Source organism: Indicator indicator, chromosome 15, assembly GCF_027791375.1.
Source record: "Indicator indicator isolate 239-I01 chromosome 15, UM_Iind_1.1, whole genome shotgun sequence".
Classification (NCBI taxonomy): domain Eukaryota; kingdom Metazoa; phylum Chordata; class Aves; order Piciformes; family Indicatoridae; genus Indicator; species Indicator indicator.
In genome coordinates, this window is record NC_072024.1 from 10594482 (window position 1) to 10616033 (window position 21552).

The 21552-nt window shown below is 38.7% G+C and overlaps 1 protein-coding gene across 11 annotated transcripts in view; it reads right to left on the minus strand.

Moving 5' to 3' along the window:
* PXK (PX domain containing serine/threonine kinase like) overlaps nt 1-21552 on the minus strand; it is a 35898-nt gene that overhangs the window by 13701 nt on the left and 645 nt on the right. For 3 of the 11 annotated variants that reach the window (XM_054387437.1, XM_054387434.1, XM_054387433.1), the window contains exons 2-10: nt 11694-11744; nt 10987-11034; nt 6314-6500; nt 4334-4411; nt 4112-4185; nt 3165-3239; nt 1842-1946; nt 1589-1690; nt 975-1136 (exon numbers count right to left, since the gene is read on the minus strand). In XM_054387437.1, coding sequence (XP_054243412.1) covers nt 975-1136; nt 1589-1690; nt 1842-1946; nt 3165-3239; nt 4112-4185; nt 4334-4411; nt 6314-6500; nt 10987-11034; nt 11694-11744 — 882 coding nt within the window. The remainder of the gene's footprint in view (nt 1-974; nt 1137-1588; nt 1691-1841; nt 1947-3164; nt 3240-4111; nt 4186-4333; nt 4412-6313; nt 6501-10986; nt 11035-11693; nt 11745-21552) is intronic. The other 8 variants (XM_054387442.1, XM_054387436.1, XM_054387435.1 and 5 more) reach the window with 3 other exon arrangements.

Genomic DNA, 21552 nt, shown 5'->3' on the forward strand with positions numbered 1-21552 from the left:
TAGCTAAGTCAAAGAGCACAGAATGAGATTCATAATATAACCAGATGTCATTTTTCAGGGAGGAAGATAAAAAGACAGCAAAAATGCCTACCAAACCTAGGAGTCTTTTTCACTCCTCCTTAGGTTTGTACAAGCTGTACATATATGCTATTGTTCCAGCACATACCTCAGATTTTTTAATCATGTTTAAATAGAAATGGCTCCTCTTCCTGGAAGAGGTTTAGAGCTTTGATGGCACTAACAGATTTGGACTAACCATGAACTTTTGATTGTTTCTTTGACAACACAGTAGAACTTGTTTAGCAAGGTCAGCAAGCAGCTGTCTCGTGATTCTGTATGGAATTCATTACAATGAGCACTTGAAGGCAGGGCAAGATTGCTGCAACAGGAAAAACTGTTTTTATATCTTCATAGGAAGACGATACTTTGCTCTGCAAGCTTGCAGTTAGGAAACACACTTCAAATAAATAAAATATAGCTTTTAATAGCTAAGTATCTGCAAGCATCTAATCAATTTTCACAGTATCCACTCAAGACAAGGCTGGTCAATCACTACTCCCAGCTAAGAGCCAGTAAGAAGCTGTGTTCGCTGTACAGACATAAAAGTGAGAAAGTGTGGTATGCAATATGCACATTCCTATGAAACACAAGACCAGGGTGGAAAGAGATCTTAAACCAACTGCAGATTACCTCTATTCGTGCCAGCACTGCTGTCACAAAACACTTGCCTGAACTCCCCTTCTACCTGCCTAGCTTTGGCCCCAGCCTCGCTCCAGTGTGCTGCAACAAAACTTCTGTGCAGCCAGACAGTGATTTGGAAGAAACAGAAAGAGGATTTGATGAAGGAAAGCTCAGATTAAAGGAAGGTGATTGAGGGAGGTTGTTTTTTTTTTTCATTCTAGCCAGTTCTCTACAAACAGAAGTTGAGGATAAAGAGATGCATGAGTCAGCTGAATTAAATGTCTGAATCTTACATTAATTTTCCGAAACTGTGAAAAGTATGATCGATAAAATGATGGAAGTCCCAACAAGGAATTTTCTAAATCCATTAACTTGCAGGTGTCCCCATCCAACATCACATTGGCAGAGTGAAGATGGCCATAAGGAAATCCTTTCTCATGTAAGAATTTTAATACCTGAAAACAAAAAATCAGTACAGAAGCAGTGTGGCAAGATGTGCTCTGACCATCTCAAGATCTTAAGTGCTCCAATACTAAAGCAGAAACTTAATAAATTAGGCCCCTCTTTGGAATGCTTGCTCCACTTGATCTTCCACCTACATCATCTTTAGCTAGCCATTCACTTCCACTTCACTGGTAACGTCTCTCACAAAACAAACATTTGATGCTAACACTCAAAGGGGGCTTATTGACACCCCTCAAAGAGATATGAAAACTAAAATATTTTAGTCAGAAATGGCCTCACACATGCATATCTAAATCCACCTCCCAACAGCTAATCTCAATTTACATTTAGCTTTGAAGTCGGTTGCTGAAATAAAGCTTCTGTGCCCACTTTTTCTAGTTAAACCAGTTGGCCTCAAAATTAAAAAATCATACAGGCTAGAAAAACAAAGATAAAAGAATACCTCTAATATTTGTCTTCCATATGTTTTTATTTGCTGAAGTTCAAGGCCTTGAATTTTTTTAGGATTGCAATACTTCTTCAGGAATGGGTCTTTTGGCTTTGCCTTCAAAAGAAACACACATATCAAGTATCAACCCCAGAAATGTCAATAATTGTCTTAGTTTGCTTAGCAATAGATAGTAAACAGCTTTATATTGATGGTCATTCCAGCAAACATTCTTGAACTTGAATTGGAGGCAGGGGGGAGACCTTACCTTATAAATAAGGTCCTTTAGTGTCCCTTTTTCACTGAATGGTCTAATAAACAGCGCTGAAGATTCATTGGCAGTGGCAAAAGTGATTTTGTATATATACGGATGCTACCAAAAGAAAAAAAATGTAGGTAAGTTTTTGATGACAGATTCTGTAATTCATTTTTGCTGGATTCACAAGTAAGAAAATCTCTGCCTGAAATGTATATTTAAAGTAATAAACTAGATTCTCTCGGTGACATTTGCTCAAGTTATTCAGTATTAATCCAGAATAAATGCAAAGAAAGTTTCATAAGGACACTGTTCAATTTCCACATAAATTAAAAAAAAAAATCCAATATATTTTTTTAAACAAAAGAGACTGGAAGTTTAGACAAGTGAAGAATCCAACCCCATTAGCACTTACACATGAGCAACTTTACTGCAGGTTTAAATCATGCTAAGCTAATAAATTCACTCATGTTTTTATACAACTATGGCACATGAGGAAACTTGGCATTAATAGATGTCGTAACACTTTCATGTCTTCAGAAATTACTACAACAACTTCCTGCAACTTTGTGAAACCAAATTAGACAACACAGTTGGGAATAAATGACACATGCAACGCATACACTAATTGAAAAGACCTCTTGTTCATTTCTTATTGAAAGCATCAGTTTCAGTCTGGTTTGCAGGCTGAGAAGCCTAATTTTAAAGCTCTTCTGTTCTGTGTATCTGCTAAGTTCCAGGACTGCACGGAGGTTTAGCAGTTTACATACCATCCTTCTCAGCCAGTCTCTCACATGATTAACATCCTTAAAGACAAACTCCTTTTGGAGTCAAATACCAGTTCTTCAGACAGAGATGTCTATTGGATTTATAACATGGCACCACAGAGAACCATAAGTTGTACAGCCCCTGTTGTAGCTCCACTAAGATACTCCTGTCCTAAGTTCAAAGAACACTGCTCATCCCAAACACCTTATCCACTGCAGCCTGGTAACATCCCCAGCACATGGCTTAGCAATTAACTCTTGACAGCACTACCCTAACAGCCCCAAAGTGGGGAGAAGCTGAAATAAAAGCTTGTGATCTCACAGCACTGCACAAGAAGGGAAAAAAAATACAATTAACCCCAATTCTGAATCTCCTGTAATAATCCTGCAGGACTACTATATGTGCTGACAACATTACCACATACTGTGTGAGAAATGTAATTAAAAGCTTTGCACATCTTAAATTAAAGTAATTCTAAAATGACAAACTACATCTACTAGGCCACTTGTGCTTTTGCAAGATCAGCCCTTGACAACCACAATTTAAAAGTCTTCAAGTAGTACTCACAGAACAGGAAGAAAGAAGTTTCACAGCATACTGTAAGTCTTTGTCAGACAAGTATTTATCAGGGCCAAGATCAGCCTGGAAAGAAATAGGAAAAGAAGGGCATCATAATAGATGTTGCATTCCATAAAGAAGATGTGATCTGTGTTATGCTTTCACAGATTAAGACAGCTGCTTGAAGGTGTATTTTGAAGAGCAAATAAGGAAATTACACATACAGAATGTAACTTGAAGAGGATGAATAATGCCCTGGTTTTACAATACAAAGTGTCAGACAATAAATAAGCATTATTGCCTCCTTCCTCCCCTGTGGGTGACGTGCATTACTACCACTGAACGAACTCTGCCAACCCCAAACTAAGGGACTGTGTACACTGTGAACTGATAAGGCTTAAGCCACCACCCACCTTCTTCCTCTCCAGCTAAAAACCCTTCCTTTCTACTGCAGGCTTTACTGATATCCGCTCGGCAGTGAACTCTCACAAATAGCTATGCTCATATAACTAAGAGGGCAGCACATTTCAGCACAGGAACCTAAGCAAGTGTTTAGCAACAACAAACCATTTGATGCCAATATATGACTACCTTAAAGGATCAATTTAAATCTCCCTCACTTAGTAGTTTCTCAATACAACTAAAGACCTAAGCAAGAACCCCCACCACTTTAAGAAAGATCACCTTATTATTTTCAGTGAGCAAATGTATACTAGTTGACAGCTACCTGATGTGCAGGTATAGGACAAATGACCAGAAACTCACAAACTGGATTTGCCACCAGAGGAAAGAAACACAAGCAGTTCCCACCCCACACATCCACTAAAAGGGCTTTCAAGGCTCTTTCAAAGCCTGAGCTTTAAGAGTATCTCTATCACTCACACGTGGGAGTCAATATAAATTAAATAAGCCAAGTTCATTAAGAAAGACTTGAGTATGAGAGAAAGTGTATATACCCAGCTTAACACTAGCCGCTCCTTTGGTTGATTCTTAATCTTCATTAAGAAATACTTCTTACGTATTCGCCAACCTACACACACAAAAAAGAAAGAAGTCACCAGCAGCTTTACTTAAGCATGCAGCTTACAGGTAGAATAAGGTCTGTAAGCAAAGCTAGTGCTGTAATCTTAGAACAACTCATACAGTGGGGCAGACAAGCGTGCATATGTTCTTCTTACCTATATCTTTTAACGGTTCTACCACTTCCCACTTTGGCTCTGATCGGAAGAACATTGAAACATGCTGTAAGGCAATTTCTGGAAAGAAAAAGGAGGAGAAGGAAGAAAAAAAAAAAATAATCAAATGTTTTTAAGAGACTATGTAATGTATTTATCCACACAGTAGGTAAGTTGCAATGCCAGAAGAAAACCTGCAGGAATTCAGACTGCAAGTCAGCAAAATCACTTTAAAAAGGAAATCAGATAAAAAACACAGTTAAAGGGCATTTACATTTTTCACCTGATAACTTAAATCCAGAGAGAAAACAGAGAAGGCACTGCCTTTGGAAAACTTAGCTCTCCAGACTGCATTTTAACTGTGCTAGATCTACATTTCCAAGTCTAAATACAATGCTCACAGCTAAGATTTCCCACACAAGGTGCAGACTACATTAGATCACAAAATGCTTCTGCTACAGCTGTACAGTTCTTTTACATCTCTTTAATGTGCATGTACACTGCTATTACTGCATGTAAACTGTGTAAACTACTCCGTTCTGTTTCACTACATGTCACTCTGCCCTTTTCTGAGCAGGCTGAGATATTTTGCTAGCTATCATAACCCTACACACATTTTGTGGGAGTGAAGGGAGGACACCCTTCTGGTTACTGAATTCTCTCACAGCTAGGAACACAACTGGTTTATTCATGGAACAGTTTGAGGGGAAATCTCAATGAGAAGTGGTGACAGTAGGGGGAAAAAGGGAATTGTGCCAACAAGGCAGTCTTCTCTAACATGGCTTATTTTGACGTAAGAAACACTTTGAACAGGTAAGGATGCACTGATCTTTCTGCACTGTATCTTCACTATCAACATGCTAGCAAATAGAAAACAGTGCAATATGTATCAGCTAACTGCTCCAGTATTTAAGAAATGACAAGCTGATGGTGTCTCCAAAGATCATAACCAAAGACTTCATTGCTACTAATTTCCCAGCAACTTGCAGAAAAAACACTCTTGATGAAAACACTCAAGAAGTTATCACAGAAGTTAGTGTCTCCTCAAAGATTAAAATTGCTTGGTCAGCACTGTGATTAGCCAGACAACTGCATCTTTAAAGAGTTACTAATAATTTACAGCTCCTCCACATCTTGTCATAAACATCCGGGAAACGCTGTTTGCACTTTGAAACCGAAGACACAAGAATGTTACATAAAGGGAAAGCAGTAAGACAAGTGAAAAGGAAGCGGTAACTTCCTGCTTCAGTAGGCTCTGCTTTTATGAAAACATACTTTGCATTTTGCAGAGAGTCAGTTTGCCTATGAAGCAAATCTATGCAGTGGGTTTCACCACTAAGAGGAAGTGTATTTTGGTCTGTTAGAGAAATATTTAACTATGTTCAACAGCTTAAGCTGAAGTCAAACAAAGTCAAAGAAGAAACATTTACTAATTAAGAGAACTGATCACTGGGATAAGATTTCCAGGGATGCTATGATTTTGCAGTATTTGCAGGAAGAGGGTGTGTGACTTATTGAAGCCTTGAAAAAGTGCTCAGCCTAGCTCAAACAGTTCTAAGAAGTCTCACAACCCGAAGTGACAGACGAGATGACCACAATTGTTCCTGCTGATTTGAAAAACCTCAGAACCATGATGAACAATGTTCAGAAGACTGCCTGTCTGGAGTGACAAATGTAACCACACCTTACACTCTGGTAGACAAATCCAAATACCAACCCTCCCCATTTAGCACAAAAAAAAAAATTTGCTTATACAGATCTTGACTCTTATCCCTCCCCTGTAAAATAATTCAAATATTTAGATTGGATAATCACCACATGATTCATGCACAGAGCTGGAGAAATATTATCATACATTATTACACGCACAGTATGATCATTTTGAAGGTTGTTCCCCCTATACTTCAGTGTAAATCCTTGCCAGCATTCATGGAAGATACACAGACATGCCAAAGTGAAACTGTAATGCAATTCCCCACTTACCAGTGTAGTTTACAGAATAGCTGTTTGGATCCAAGAATTTTTTTACCAGTTCACAATTAGACAGTATGTGATGGGTAGTAATTACATCAAGATAGGCCTGCAGTCCCTTCTGTCTTTCAGCTATGAATTCACGCTCCATATTTCCAATCAATTTTTTTGGAGGAAGAGGTAGACTTAGAGTTGAAATCTTAAAAAGAGAAAAAAAAAATTATTAACCTTGCTCTGAAAACGCATCAGGAATATAAACTAGCAATCCAGAAAGTAAAAGATCTCAGCAGTGAGCTAACTACTGAATAACTCCATTTGTACTGTGTATAGACAAGTTTTCATGCTTTTTCTCAGTACTGTTATCAAGGGGAGCTAGTGAGACCACGGGTCACATCCCACTCTGAAGTAAGTGGAATGACACTGAAAATGCGAGAGGATAAATCTTTGCTAGTGAGTCATGCATTGAAGATCACTACACAAAACTTTCAGATAGTAAATGGCTACAATTTTCAGCCAAATTGCCTGAAAACCTCTACTACAGCACAAAAGCCAATTCACAATTTATAATTTTCTCCAGATTAGATTTTTTGGGTTTTTTTATTTCATGAAGCACAGATTAATAAGTTTCCTCTGCCTCAACTGCCTTTACAGGCAATTTAAAGCCCTTTGCAGTCAGTAGTTTAAATCTGTAGCTTCAAATATGGTGCAACTTTTCCATTTGCTCTTCTGAATTTGCTTCTATACAGTTTTTAAACAGCTAGATGTCTTCCCACCCAGAAATAGCTGCAATTTACCAGTGGATATATGGTAGTTGGTTTATGATGACATAAGTGATCCAAAACATCACATAAAATTTTAAATAGGACAATGAAAAACTGTACAGAAATTCCAAGCCTTATGTAAGTCAGATCAAAGAGATCTTCCTTAGTGTTTATATCCAATTACGTCATGTGAATTGCCAGAATACATTTTTCATGTTGTTAACACATCATTGTCCTGCAAATCAAAGCAACATACCCTGCCTGGGGTGTGCTGAATCTCCATTGGGAGTTATCTTTAAGAAATGTGTATTGCAGGAATCAATTATAGCAGTTGCAATAACCTCATTTCTACATCAAGCAGCTCACCAGGGAGAAAACAGGGACTTGCAGTGTTTTAACAACTTTCATTTTAACTACTGGAAAAAGTAAAGGATTCGTTCAACAAAGTGGGGCACAAGAAGCAACCCCTCTCCTTTTTTACCACCTCCTTTTGAACACAGCAGTTGTCCCTCTGCTAACCTTGGCACTTCTAATTCTCCAGTTTGCAAATCTTAGGCTGAAAAAGAACTATAACTATGTTGGAATTACAGAAGATGTTAATAAAAATTATCCTACCCACTGTGCATGTTTTAGTGCTCTTTTACACTCATGGGGAACACATAAAAATATCCACGAATAAAGCCAGAAGCACCACTTATAAATGGTAAATTTAGCATATTAGTTTTGACACCAGAGGCATACAAAACTTCCATTTGACAGACCACTCTTAATTCAATTCAAAAATAAGTTTCGAAACAAAAGCTAAATCCACTCCTGGTATTACTCTTTTGAGAAGTATGTCAAATCATAATCACCTTTACCTTCCTGACCTGACAGCTAGACACCATCAGAGAGAAAAGGACTTTAGTTCAAGCTGTTTTCAAACTACTGGTATTTATTTTAAAACTTCTTTCAATAAACCACACATCTGCTATTTTTCAGCAGAAAGTAACATTCACCCCCAGGTTGCTGTAGCAATCTGCCAAAACACACAGCACAGTGAGAACGCTGTCTGCCACAGAACAACACCTCACTGAGGTCCTGACCTTGCAAAAGACCTCACATGCTTTCAAAGATGAGCAAGACTTCTCAGTGGCCTCAACTCTGCACTAGAGTCAGGATGAGCTTCAGCACAGAAAAACCTGGGAATTAACATTCTTATCTTCAAACCACAGCCTGCTCAGGAATGTCTGTCCAAAAACTGCAATAAAATGTTTCACAAAAGCCAGATACTTTGCTGTGAATACTGTACTAGTAGTTCACTTGACAAAACAGAAGAGAAGCCAATGATCTCCACAAATCTCTGTCAAACAGGCAAAAAGGAAGAAATGCAGGATGGTCTGGAAGGAGCTTTTCTATCCAGTTTTCTATCCACAGCTGAGAGTTAAGGGAATTTGGCTTGAAACTTTCCGATGCAGATCAGGGTCACAGGCATACACCTCTCATTATTTTCCAAGGTGTCTGGTAGGACTGCATTCCTTAGCCTAAACAATTTTGAAATTCTCAATTCTTACTAGCATTATATAGTTAGCACCAGATTAACAGCAGGAAATTTGCAGCCATGTGTTCAAACACAGCCACACGAATCTACGGTGAGGTCAAGTATGCCACAAAAAGAATTTAGGGCTTTACACTCAAAAGAAGCTCCAGCAGTATTCCAGCAACATTTTAGTTCTGAAGGAAGGAGACTGGGGTTTAGTTTTCTTATTTTTCATTGCTTTATACTGTTTTGGGAAGGGTTAGGGGTTTTTTTCTTGGAGTTATTTTGTTTACTCTACTTTCAATATACACAAAATGCAAGTTTAAAACCAGTCTTGGGACCCAGATATTGTGATAAAATATCGTTGCTTAGAACTTTGCATGGAAAGAAAACTAAGGAGTGCTGCATGTCTTAATGGATAAGAAAACTTCAGCTCTAGCATCAAAAAGAGCAATTTATAAAAACTTCCTGAACAGTGAGAGAAAAGAGCTGTTTTAAAATGCCTCTCACCAGCTACTGTCTGCTGCCCTGACACATGGAGCTGAGCTGGAGGAGCAATGGTGTTTGTCAAAATCAGAGCTGTACATCTTTGATAAAGGCTTAAACCTCTCTTCCCCTGCCAGGCACATAATGAAAAAAATCACACCTCTTAGGGTGGCTCTCTGTACTAGCCTGAAAAGGTTGTCTCCAGGCAGAGATATACCTTTGTCTTTCTACACTGTGGGATGCAGAAACAGGGTGAGGACATCAAGGGGTGAGCAGTAGTCCTCACTGAAGGAGACCAAGTGCTAAGGAACGCTGCCTGTTCATTTAGTTGCTTCTGCACATCCTCCTGTTCCAGTTAGAGGTATGTCCTGATGATACTGTTTGATCTTTTCTAGCCATCAAAGCAGGGGGCATTTCTGTACCAGATCTTAGTATCTTTTATCTGTAAAAACTCTCATTTCAAATTTCTTCTTGTAAGTTGCTGTCAAACAATTTCCCAAACCCTCCACTTTTATCATTCACCTCTGCCTCAGACACAAAAGCCTTTCCTTTCTGTACTACGTCACCCATAAACTATTTACCTTCATTTTCTAGACCTTTCACTTAGGCCTAACCTTTTGGTACCTGTCATTTCTGAATTTTAAGTCTTCAAGGTCCACTGCCTTTTCTACTAAAGCTGCCTCATTGGAAAGTTAAATGAAAGGGCAACAAAGGTCTTAACACATTCTATTACCCACGGTTAAGAGGAGCTTGCTTTACGTGGCAGCAAAACTGAACTCTCTTCTTTTTAAAACTTTCTCAAAATTCCTCCTCTGTGATCTCTGCCAAAACTTGATTATGGTTAAGACCACAATAACCAACTATGTACTGTGACAACTAGCACCATCTCATTTCCTTGTATTCCCAAGGGTATTTATTTAATCTCAAATCTTGGATTCCTTTGGCGCACAAGACATCTTTGCATTACATTTATTCTGCACATCACATGAGATTTCTAGGTTGTGATAAAAGTTTCTATGTGCTACTGCACATTCAATAAAACTCCACAAGGCAAGTATGCTGCATCTGTTGAATTATGACTGATTTCCACCTCCCCCCACCATCCACCTTCTAGCACAGGGATCAGTTATAGCAAACTATCAGAGTGTTCACTGAGGTTCATCCTGCAAATAGCTGATTTGACTAGGGGATGGGGAGAGGAAGTAGAAGTAGCATGAAGGAAGCTCTTGAGCTCACACAACATTTAACAGAGGAAAAAGATTTCAAAGTCACAAAAATCTATCCTCAAATCACACAAGCATCCACTTTTTATCTTGTTTGCCTAGTACTGTGAAAACATCCAGTAACAAGTTTCACTCCTGTAAATGCCAGTCACTGCTGCTCCCAAATACACTCATATATATCCTGCTTTTTCCCCACACAAACTAAAAAGAAATAGTTGCCCTAAAAAGCAAAAGAAAACACACAGTAAGTCCAGTGTTTAACTAAGGAACAGTTTCCAGTGATACAGAAAACCATCACATGATAAGCAGCATCTGGTAGTGCTTCTAGACCAATATAAATAATGAGACACATAGCACCTCAATGTTGGATTTCTAAGGTTGGTTCTGTCTTGGCTTTCTTCAAATCAAAGGAGGAGCAAATAATAACACATTAAACTGGAACAAGTCACAGTGCTGAAGGGAAAGATTCAGTATTTGCCAATTGCAATATAAATTGGTCCTGCTGACGCTAAAATTACAAGACAAAACATGAGTGAAAAGTAAGTATTCAAGTCACATCTGAAGTCAAAGCTTCTTTCTACAGCTAAGTGAATTTAAAAAATTTTTTCTTCACTTCAATACATTTAAAAAAAAAATCACAAGACATATATCCTTCTAAATGACATCTGATATATATATAACGAGGGTAAAAGTTACCTGCAAGCTATTATTAAGCAAGTCAAAGTCACTGTATCGCCTCACAATCTGCAAAATACAAAGGCAAAGTTCAGGAAACATATTACTTTTGTCATTATCATTTTGTTCTTCACAATCCCATCAGAGAAAAGTAATTCCCATTTATAATCTTCTTTTCACCATTTTTCTACAAATGCGTAATTTGGATTTATGTCATGCTGCCAGACAGCAAAGTTTTTAGCCATACCTCAAGGAGAATGAAAATATATTTCTAAACATTGTAACAGCCTAAAAAAATATTTGCAAGAGAAGTTGTCTGCAAACAAAGCATTTTTGCCATATCAGATGCCACAACTTTTCATAGTCATGTTCATTACTACTTGTAAGTTTCATTGGTCACGTATCAGCAGGGCTGTGATTTCAGCCCTAAGGAAGGCAAACTGCCATCTGAGATTTTAGGATGATGGTTGCACCAACATACACTAACACATGACAGGCCCTTTTTCCTGGAATATTCACAATGGCAGCAGACAACGTGCCTTCAGTTACTGGCAGTAATACTGTTTTTGTCTTAGTTTCTGACCAAAAGTATTCAAGTACTTCATGTTCTTGATTCCAAACCAACATTTTCCCTCTCCAGCTCAAATTTAAAAAGCTAGGAAGAGACGATTTTCAAACTGTTCCTAAAAAGGCATCCTGGTTACATGAACCACAGTTTAAGGTATTACCTGCCAACTGTTTTCTGCTGAAACTCCTCTCTGAACACGGATTATGTATTCCTAATAAAAGGAGAAAGTTGTTAGAAATGAGAACTAGCGAGCTGAAGAAAGTTATTAGGTATTTTATCAAATATGACCACTCTCCAATTATGAAACATGCAGAAACAGAAAATTCAGATCCTGAGTTGAAGTGTCAAGGTGATGGTCAGAACTGCATTTGCTTGGACCCATCACTAGTAGCTGTCTCTCTCTCTCTGAATCATGAAGTAAAAGTCAAAGAGAGGTCCAAGAGCTTGCAGACTTGCAAAGTACTTGAACAGTTTCATTTAAGCAAGAAGACTGTAAGAGTATACCCAGCACACATCTATACCAACAAGAGCTCACCTCACCTCCATTATCTACAAGTAGCCCCCAGGAATCACTGCCACCACCATAAGAGAATATATCAGTAAAACACCCACAGCTGCCAAACCTCTAATTATCTTTGTACAAGAGAGGTCACCACAAAAGCTCTGGAGTAACTACAACGTATCACTTTCTCATGATGATAATTCTTCATTTATAATGCATGCTTAATGTTAATTACATATTAATTATGCAGATATATCTAAATCTCAGTGAGCCACTTTTACATTTCAAGAATTAGTAATTCTGCTACCACAGCTGCATTCATAATGCACAATTCAGTCTCTTCATTTCAAGCTCCACTGAACCTTTTGTAGACTAATACAGCAATATAATTACTTGAGATTTATGTAATTATTTCAATATTAGATTCCACGAACTTTGTATACCTACTCAGACATACTGCAAGGAATCTGTGCTTTTGTTTGCCTCTACTCGTGTAAATTTGAAAAGTCCTCTAAAAGCTTTTGCCATTTGAAATATCACAGGCAAGTCCTTTTCCCAGAAAGCTCACAATCTCTGTTTTAGATATTGTTTAATTAGCAAGGAAATAAATGTATCTAGACTAGTGTAGTAACAGATACTTGCTTTACCATTTGCATAGACAAAGCTGTTCTTGAAGTTTATTACACAGATTACCCCGTGGCCACATAGCTTACATTGAAAAGCATGAAAATGAAGAGCCAAAAAGTAAGGTGTTGCCTGAGAAAATGCAACTCCCAACACTGAAGAGTGGGAGAGTACCCAAGCAGAGAAGGGCGATGAAGCCACAAAGTTATCTGTCCTTTTACACTTCCCTTCTAATTGCACCAGTCTGACATAGTAGGAGAGGTCTGTGTCCCCAGTGCCTTTTAAGCACATCTTCTCTGCTAGGCTGGGCCAGGGTGGCAGGACCCACCACCGATACTCAGAGTACCACTAAAACCCCAGGCTTCAACACTGAACGTGCTCACACCTGCAGCTACAAAATTCAAAGTAAGAACTAGAAATTCTAACACAAATACAAATTCAGGCCACAGCTCACAGTTTCTAAGCTGGAACGTGCAAAAAGCTCTCTGGATTTGTGCCAAGCGATGCGTGAGTACCCACCTAGTTACTGCCTGCAGTGCAGCAGGCATCACATGATAAATCATTTGTTATTCAGCTCAGATGACTTCGTTCAACCTGGTACAAACTTTCAAACATATTTTATGTAAAGTGCTGAATAATTCTTCGATTTCAAATGCCACCCTATTTTCCTGAACTACTTACATCAACAGGAGCCTTCCACAAACAAAAAAAAATAAAAAAAAAGGAAAGGTGTGCAGTTTTTTCAGGTATTAAAATTAATGCTGCATTCCAAATTATTATGAATAGACAATAATGAAATAACAAATAAATAAAGGCATTTCAAGCACCTTCAGTTTGTATACCAAATTTGTTCATTCCATAACAATAACTCTATCTGGCATGTACCTGCACTAACTAGATAATTCAGTCAACTGATCTATGAAACATTGTAAATTCAGTTTCACAGTTAAAAATCCACAACAGATAGTAACAATTAGTAACTTCTTTCAGGTTTTGGAACCTGCCTTCAAAACCACACACTAATTCTCCTCTTTCAAATGAAATGAAATGAAAACTTGTACACTGAAAAACATGTATGTGCCACAGGATGTAAACAAAGAATCTGCTTGCAGAATTAAATCCTCTTTTAACATTTACCACGGTGAAAAGTAACTAGAGTAAATCAAGAACTATAACTATTCCAGAGAAGCAAAGGCAACTCTTTTCAGATGGCCTTGTGTTTTCATCCTTAACTAATCTAAAATTTATTTACTGAAGTTTCCTTCCAAAGCACAATACTGCTCAGGCAAAAATGCTATTCCATTTTCTAAAATTCATTTAAAATAGCCTTTATTATCAACAGCTGTCAAATACCTGTAGCACTTTTGAACCATCCAACCATGAGAACAAATTCAAGACCACAAAGTATGAAAACCGAAGTGATTTAAAACACTTTGTGTCCTAGCTGCTTAGTTGGAAAGGACAGAAATTACCAAAACACATAACTATTATACTGCAATTAAAGTGTCTATTTTCAGAAAGCCAGCCTGACATGCTCTCTTCATGTTCTCTTCCCTTATTCATTTGAAATTAAAATTAATGCCTTTTCCTTCAAAACAAGAAGCCAAATTACTCATAAATAGTAACAAAAATCCAGAGAGCTGATTGTAATTCAGCCAGTGTAATTATGTTTGGAAACTGTGAGACAGAAACCAATCAAAGGGACACCTGGAATCCCAGATTTACCACTAACGTGACTTTTCCTGTTTTGTGATCGTTGGGGAAGTAGGAAGAGGCTATTTCACACACAGCCAAAAGAACTGCAGCAACAGCTTATTCAGCAAGTCTCAAAGGAACGTTGGTCGTTTCCCTGAACAACCATGTCAGTGATGATTCACCATGTTCAGTCATTCATCTTTTCTAGGATTTTGAAAGAAGCAGAGTTATTGCTCAATCCCTTCTAGCACTTACTCTCTCCAGCAATTAGCTTTTTCTATTGTACCCTCAGAAAACACTCTCAGGCAAGCTGAACACACAGATTCATTAGACCACCATCACAGCATCTTACTGCATACCACCTCTGATCAATATGATAGTCATCTCTTCTGGAGAGCCCAGTGATAAAGAACTCAAGGCTCAGAGGTCATTCCAACAGTAAGACTACATTAAAAAGTCAGATTTGGGCCACAACTATTTTCTCCACACATAGTCAAGAAGCATTTTTCCATCTAGTTCTGCTTCGCAGTCCTACAGCACTAATCGAACCCCTTCTTTATGTCATGGGGTTCACCACCTGAAAGAAGAGAGCATCACTCTTCAGATGTGGTTATTAGTTCTATCTGTACAGAAAAGTCTCCACCATGCTCTTTCTGTCAGCACTGACCACAACAAAGAATAGGACACCTCAGCACTACCTTGTCAGTACAACTAATGAATGACTAAATGGTCCTCTGGGCCTTTTAGGCTCAGGAATAAAGGCTTTAGACTTGGGAATAAAGTTGATAATGAGACTGAAAATCAAAGCATAGCTACAGTAGAAAAGCCAGGATAAGAAATACAATCCCATTCCCAATATCTGCCATGGCTACACATAATCAGCAGACCACAGTATGCTGAGTTTTAGCGAGAAGTTGATACTTCCTATTGCCTCTGCACAGCAACAAGCTTGTCTTGGGATTATAATTAGCACCACTGATATATGCTTCCCATAGGACCAAAGAAGAGCTTTCAACTCTGCAAGGAAAAAGCCTAAGTGTGCATAAGCCTTTATTACTCTGCCAAATTCTGTTTTGTTTAGGAAAAAAAAAAATCTGAATTACAACAATTTTCTGAGACAGGTTGATTTGATACTGGGACTGAGACTGTGCCCATAGGAAATAAATGAAAGTGTGAGGAAAACAGGCACACTAAAAGTCATTTCTGTTTAGCTGTGTCATCTAGCACAGGAAAACATGATGGTAAAAGCTTCAGAAAGAGCTAGTGATTACCAGAGGTCATTCCTGCCAACAATTTTAGGGATCAACAACCCGGCTCTGTGAGGTCTAGGTTAGTTACATGCATGCAGAAATTCCCATGGCATCTTTCACTCCCACACGAATGGTTCAAAATCTTTCCTATGACTCAGTTTCCCAAACAACTTCAAAGAAGCCCTAACAGCTGCTGGCTGGCAAAGAAAGGTCTCGGCCTGGTGAATAGTGACAACTTCCCACTAATGATTTTACCCAGGGGCAGCAAGCTTACTGGAAGCAACTACACTGGAGCCACCACCAAGACAGGCTACAAAATTATTCCCTGAAATAAGCTCTTCATGTCACTCTAGGATCCCAAACAGGTAAGGTTTGTACATCCACTGCTCTTCCCAACAAAATTGCCAAGCCAGATCCTGCCACAATCTCAATATTCCAGCAGCACTTCCATACACGTTGTTAAAGTGCCAAGCAAAGCAGCTTTACCTATGGGACCATTTCCCAGAAGGTGCTGGGAAGAGGAGGTCAGGAGCAGGGAAAGCTGTATGACCCCAGCTGCACACTGGCATTTGCTAAACTCTTCTTCCTACCACTACAGAGTGCTGGATAGTTTCTGAAAAAGAGTGTTTTCCAACATCCATATGGATCAGTGACAACCAGGCTGCATTTCTCCATTCTTCTGCCAATAACAGTTTCACAATCACTGCCTGGGATTGAAGTTATCCTGAATTTACCCATTTTCATACAAAGCAAACATTAAGGTGTTTTTTTTTCCCCCTGGTATTCTAGCACTTATTAAAATATCAGCATCAGCAGCTCACAGCCACTGAGCTAATTTTGTTAACATTCTTAGGTGAAAGTTGCACAGCAAATCACCTCCAAATGTTTAACAATTGCTGTTTACCATCTCTCCTAGTTTCTGAAACAGAAAGCAAACAGGAAATAAAGGCTTTTGCTGAGACAAAATAGGAAAGAGTAAGTGGTGAATTTAGAGATTCAACTAATAAAATGCAGTCTTGCCAGTGTTGGGTAATACATTCTTGTTTTACCAAGAAAACAGCATCTACATTTCTGGCTCAGGATAGTCAGCCTGTTTTTTCCACAGATTTCTTCTGTACATCAGTTTAATCCAACAGGCTGGAAAAGCCAACCATTATAAAGATCCAGGTCACCTTCAGGTCACATCAACTGAACGTTTGAAAGGGCTTTATTTTATAAGAATTAAAGAGAGGAAAGCCTAATTAAGCATGAATACAATCCCTGCTTAAGCAGGCTGGATTGGAACAATTTCTAGTAAGAAGCTCTTTTAAATGTTTATTTAGAAAATCTCCCATGTGAATAGTAGAAACAAAATCAGGAAAGCTGCTCAGGCTCAGAGACCTCTTCCCTACAGGGCACAGTATTTGCTATTGCACAACCTGCCATTAAGCCCATCTGAGGCAGGAGCATTAAGAGCAGTGTTCACCTGCACTGTAAACAATGCAAGTGTTTGTCCGGGGACATGACAGATTCCACACGCCCCAGTGTCGTTGGTGTAGCAATGAGTGAGCCATTCACCAAGTGAAAGCTATGAAGTAGGACAACTGCAGGAAAAAAATAGAACACACATTTACATGCAATGAAACCTACTGAACAAGAAAAGCTCTGGAGAGAGACAAGAGAAACAACAGCTCTTTAGTACCCCGCATAACCATGGCCTCCACCAGAAAAGCAAGATACTCAGTGTTTTTCAGGGAAATACCCCCGAGCCAACAAAAACATTCTAATTACGTTGCAACAATCTGCAGGGCAATGGATTCACTAAAATGTGATACTTTGGTAACAATTTGACTGTGATTTTTGCTGGAGTTACAAATGCAACCCTAATTTAGTAAGCTCACTGGTGAAAACCTTCAGTGTTGGAGTATCTGAAATCAGGAGTGATGAGACAGCTATCTTTTTTGAGCTCAAGCTAGGGGGAGGTGGGAGGTGGTCAAGCTTACTTAGTAAATCCAATGGAGAAACTGCTTTTCCAAACCCTCAAATAAGTGATCTCTAACAGTTCCCTGTCTAAAGTCACCTCTAAATGTAACTTCACTTTTTTGTTTTTCCAAAGTGAAGGCAACCTTGTAGAGATTGAATGCCTTATAAAGCAGATGTGCGAAGTCCTTTACAAGCTTTTAAAATAAATCCTACTGCTCTAGAAACATATGGCTCCATTTTTTTTTGTATCACAGAACAACAAAAGAAAGATGTAAATGATCTTTCAATATTCTTTTAATCTAAAAGTTATGAGTGTCAACATTTGTCATTGCTTAAGGAAAATGAAAAACTCTGACAGTATGTTACCAAGGGATTTATTTAAGCTCTTCCTTTCCAAATGCCTTTAAGACAGCAATGTACTGTAGCAAAATTGGCTGCTTCACTACTTCAATTTAAACATGGAATGCATAAAAAAGGAAAATCACCTCAGAAAATAATTAAAGAATGTTCAGAAGTATCTTGCTAGTGGTTTTACTACGGTAAAGTGCTGTAAAACTTGTATGGACAGATGTGCAATTCTTATTAAGGAGTATGTCTAGATTATTGTGGAAGAAAGTAACATCCTAATTTAAAGCTTATAAAGAAAGCCACTTCTAAATGGTGAATATACAGATGAAATATTGCAATATGAAGCAAGATCAATAGCCAAAATTTATCACAGCTTCAGTGCTGAAAATGCCCCTGTTGTCAGAACACAGCATTTTGGCATTAAAATGAGACACTTGTAAATGGCTTAATATATTGGATATAATTCCATTCCTACTGAATTCAAGAGATGCAATAGCAACAAAACAACTTCATTTTCTGCAAAACGGTTGTACACATACCTACCAAGAGCACTGAACCATGCCTATGAAAAGCTCCCCAACACACTCCTGCAAGTTACAGTCACTCCTCTCAGGCAGTAGTAGGGACTGAAAGCATGCAGCAGAAAACAAAAAGAAGCTGACAGGGTTTGTTCATGTAATTTCAAATCTATTAAGTGACGTACCTTTGGAATGCACCAAAGGCTGTCGAGGTGAAAAAGACTTCATAAACACTATGCTACAGAATTGTTTGTATGTAAGTGCATGTTCCAACAAAACTCAGGCTGCTTGTAACACACTTAACTGGGGAAAAAACTTCTTAAGAAAAGGCATAATTTTCATCTTCAATTATCAGTGGAAATAAATACACACAAAAGACATCAGCTGACAATTTCTTTTGCTGCAACACAAAAGCACAGGGATTATGTACTAGCTGAGATGTCTTAACTCAAGTAAGAGCTTCTGAGCTCTTCTGACTTGAAAGAGACATGAAAAGCTCCCTGGGCATACCAGAAAATTTTTCAGCTGATTCCCTAACAATCTAAATACCACATTTTAAACACTAGCATTGCCCCTTCTTAGGTTTCTGGAGAACTCAGGTAAGCATGTAGCAGTTTCACGTTTTGCTTTCAGTTTTGTTTCTTTTTAGTTCTACCTTCATCCCCAGGAAATAGAAACTCAGACTGTGCCAAGTACAGCCCTTGAGTCAATGCTATTAAGTTTACACTTACCCAGTCTGTTGTATTAAATTTAAATTAACAGAAGCTGCTTAGAACAATAGACAAGCAAACTATTCATTTCACACAAGCTTTTGTCTTCTGCATGGTATTTCACCATGTCTATAGAGCTTTTCCTGAAATTCTTCACCTTTTTCTTAGCTGGTTATTCAGAAGATTTCAGCTGTTTATAGAAGGTTTACATTATCAGTAGTTCAGTTGCCACATTAAAGCTCTACCTAACCTGGATCTAAATCATCTTCATATGAGTGCTTTTATAAACAATTATCTACACAGGGGGAAGAAAAAAAAAAGGGGGGGGGGGAGGGGAACAACTGAAGCAATTCTGGCAACACTAAGCAGCATTATAAAATTTTAAGACACATTGCTGACAAAATAATAGAAAATGTATTCATGTCTGCCTTTGTATTTCAGCTTTAGAACAAGTTTAGCATGTGAAGACCTAATTCTTCAAACATTAGTTTGGGATGAAGAGTTGTACCTTTTGAAGGTATTGCTTTAAGGTGGGATGAGGAACAAACTCAAGAAGCATTCAGTTAATGACAACTTACTTCCTTATATCTGTAATTAAGTAACATACAGTCTTAATGCCCCACAAAAGCACTTCAACCCTTATTTCTTAGAGGGGCTTAATTTACAAACCTCTTCAAACACAAGGATCTATTTTTGTGGCTTATTTAAGCCAGGAAAGTTCAAACTAGGGCCTGTATCACCTACCAATAAACAAAATTATTCAGATACCAGGGACATAAGTGTCCAAAATGACAAAATAGTCAACTTAGAGCAAGTAGGAAACCAAGTCCATGTTACAGCTTCCTGTATTTTGTTATTCCACACTGCCTCTATATAAACCATCTGTCCTACACACACTTCAAGCCATCTTTCAACTATCAACAGGGCTTCTGCAGTAAAACAAACAATTACTAATAGATGTATCTTAGAGACAGATTTTAAATCAAAAGGCACAGTGCTCCAGCATTCTGTTATTACAACAAATCAGTAGAGAATTTTTTATGAACATCTATTAGTAACAGAACACAGAGATGAAAGACTGAGGCTGGAGGGCTGGGGGGAGCAACATTTGCTGTCACACTCACCCAGAGAAGACAACACATACACAGTTTGGATTGAAAAACTACTTCCAAGTGCTCATTCTAAAAGAATTTTGTGACTTTTTTCCCCCCACATCCAGAATCATGCAAACCACAGGAAAGAACACAAAAACCTATTGCCATTTTCAGGAGGAGAAAAAAAAAAGTGTAATAAGGCATGATGGAAATGAGTTAGCAGTGAAACTATAACCTGGGCTGCTACGTGGACAGTATTAGTGGTGATACAGCATCTCACAGGGCTTGGCACATGCACCCCTCAGCTACTGAAACAGGTAAAAAGCACTAGGCTTGATAGAAAGGAAAAATATTAGTTTTATTTCTAAGAGTTGCAACAATTGTAAGCCCCAGCCTGCAAGATTCACAAGATCTTCTGAACAATTTCTCATATGCAACTTCTGTTCAGAGAGAGACTGGAACATTGACCAATGGAAGTTCCTCAAACTAAAATCCCACTTTTTAAGTGCAGATTACTTATAGGAAAAATATTTAATAAGACAGTCTACATATTAGTTGTATATCCTGTGGTGAATCTACAATTCTTGTCATTCAGGCTAAAAGTATTCACCAGATGCAAGGAACCAGGAAGAAAGCTCAGCAATACAGGAATTAAGAGCTGTGTATGGGGTAGAAGAACACCCTCTTCCATTTCAAACACGCTTCCTGCTAGCGTTTCTGCTGCTGAAGTGACTCTGGCCTCCTTTTAGCCCAGCATCCCAGCTCTCAGCTAAAGCAGGAATCAGAAACGACAGCCAGCTCTCTGATTCACAGTACTGCTTGGCCATAACACAAGTAAACGTAGTTTTTGAAAATGGAAAATAACTGCAAGCAGGAGTTGTGAAATTTGGACCATTACTGCATGTTCAAAGGCAGTACAATTCTTGTTGAGGTGGTGTCCTGACATCCCAGAAGGACTGATCTGTGACCTAAAAGTCACGGCAGGGCTCATTCTGCTGAGCGTCACCACTCCTCACAGCAAAGTGGGGCTGCACCCTCCGTTCGGTTTCTGCAGCTTTCCCTGCAGTCCCACAGCCGGACCCACAAGCAAACGGTGCCCGTTCAAATGTACCCCCACCACAGCTGCCGAAATGAAGCAACCAGAACCCATCTCTGCTCCAAGCGCTGTAACAAACCCCCAAAAACCCCAGAAATTACAACAACTTATGCAGTCAGAAGGCACAAGGCCTCCCTCAGAGAGGACACGAGGCAGAGACAACCCGAGCCCCGCACTGACTTCACCCCCAAGTCCCAGACGGTACCGTCACCATCACCGG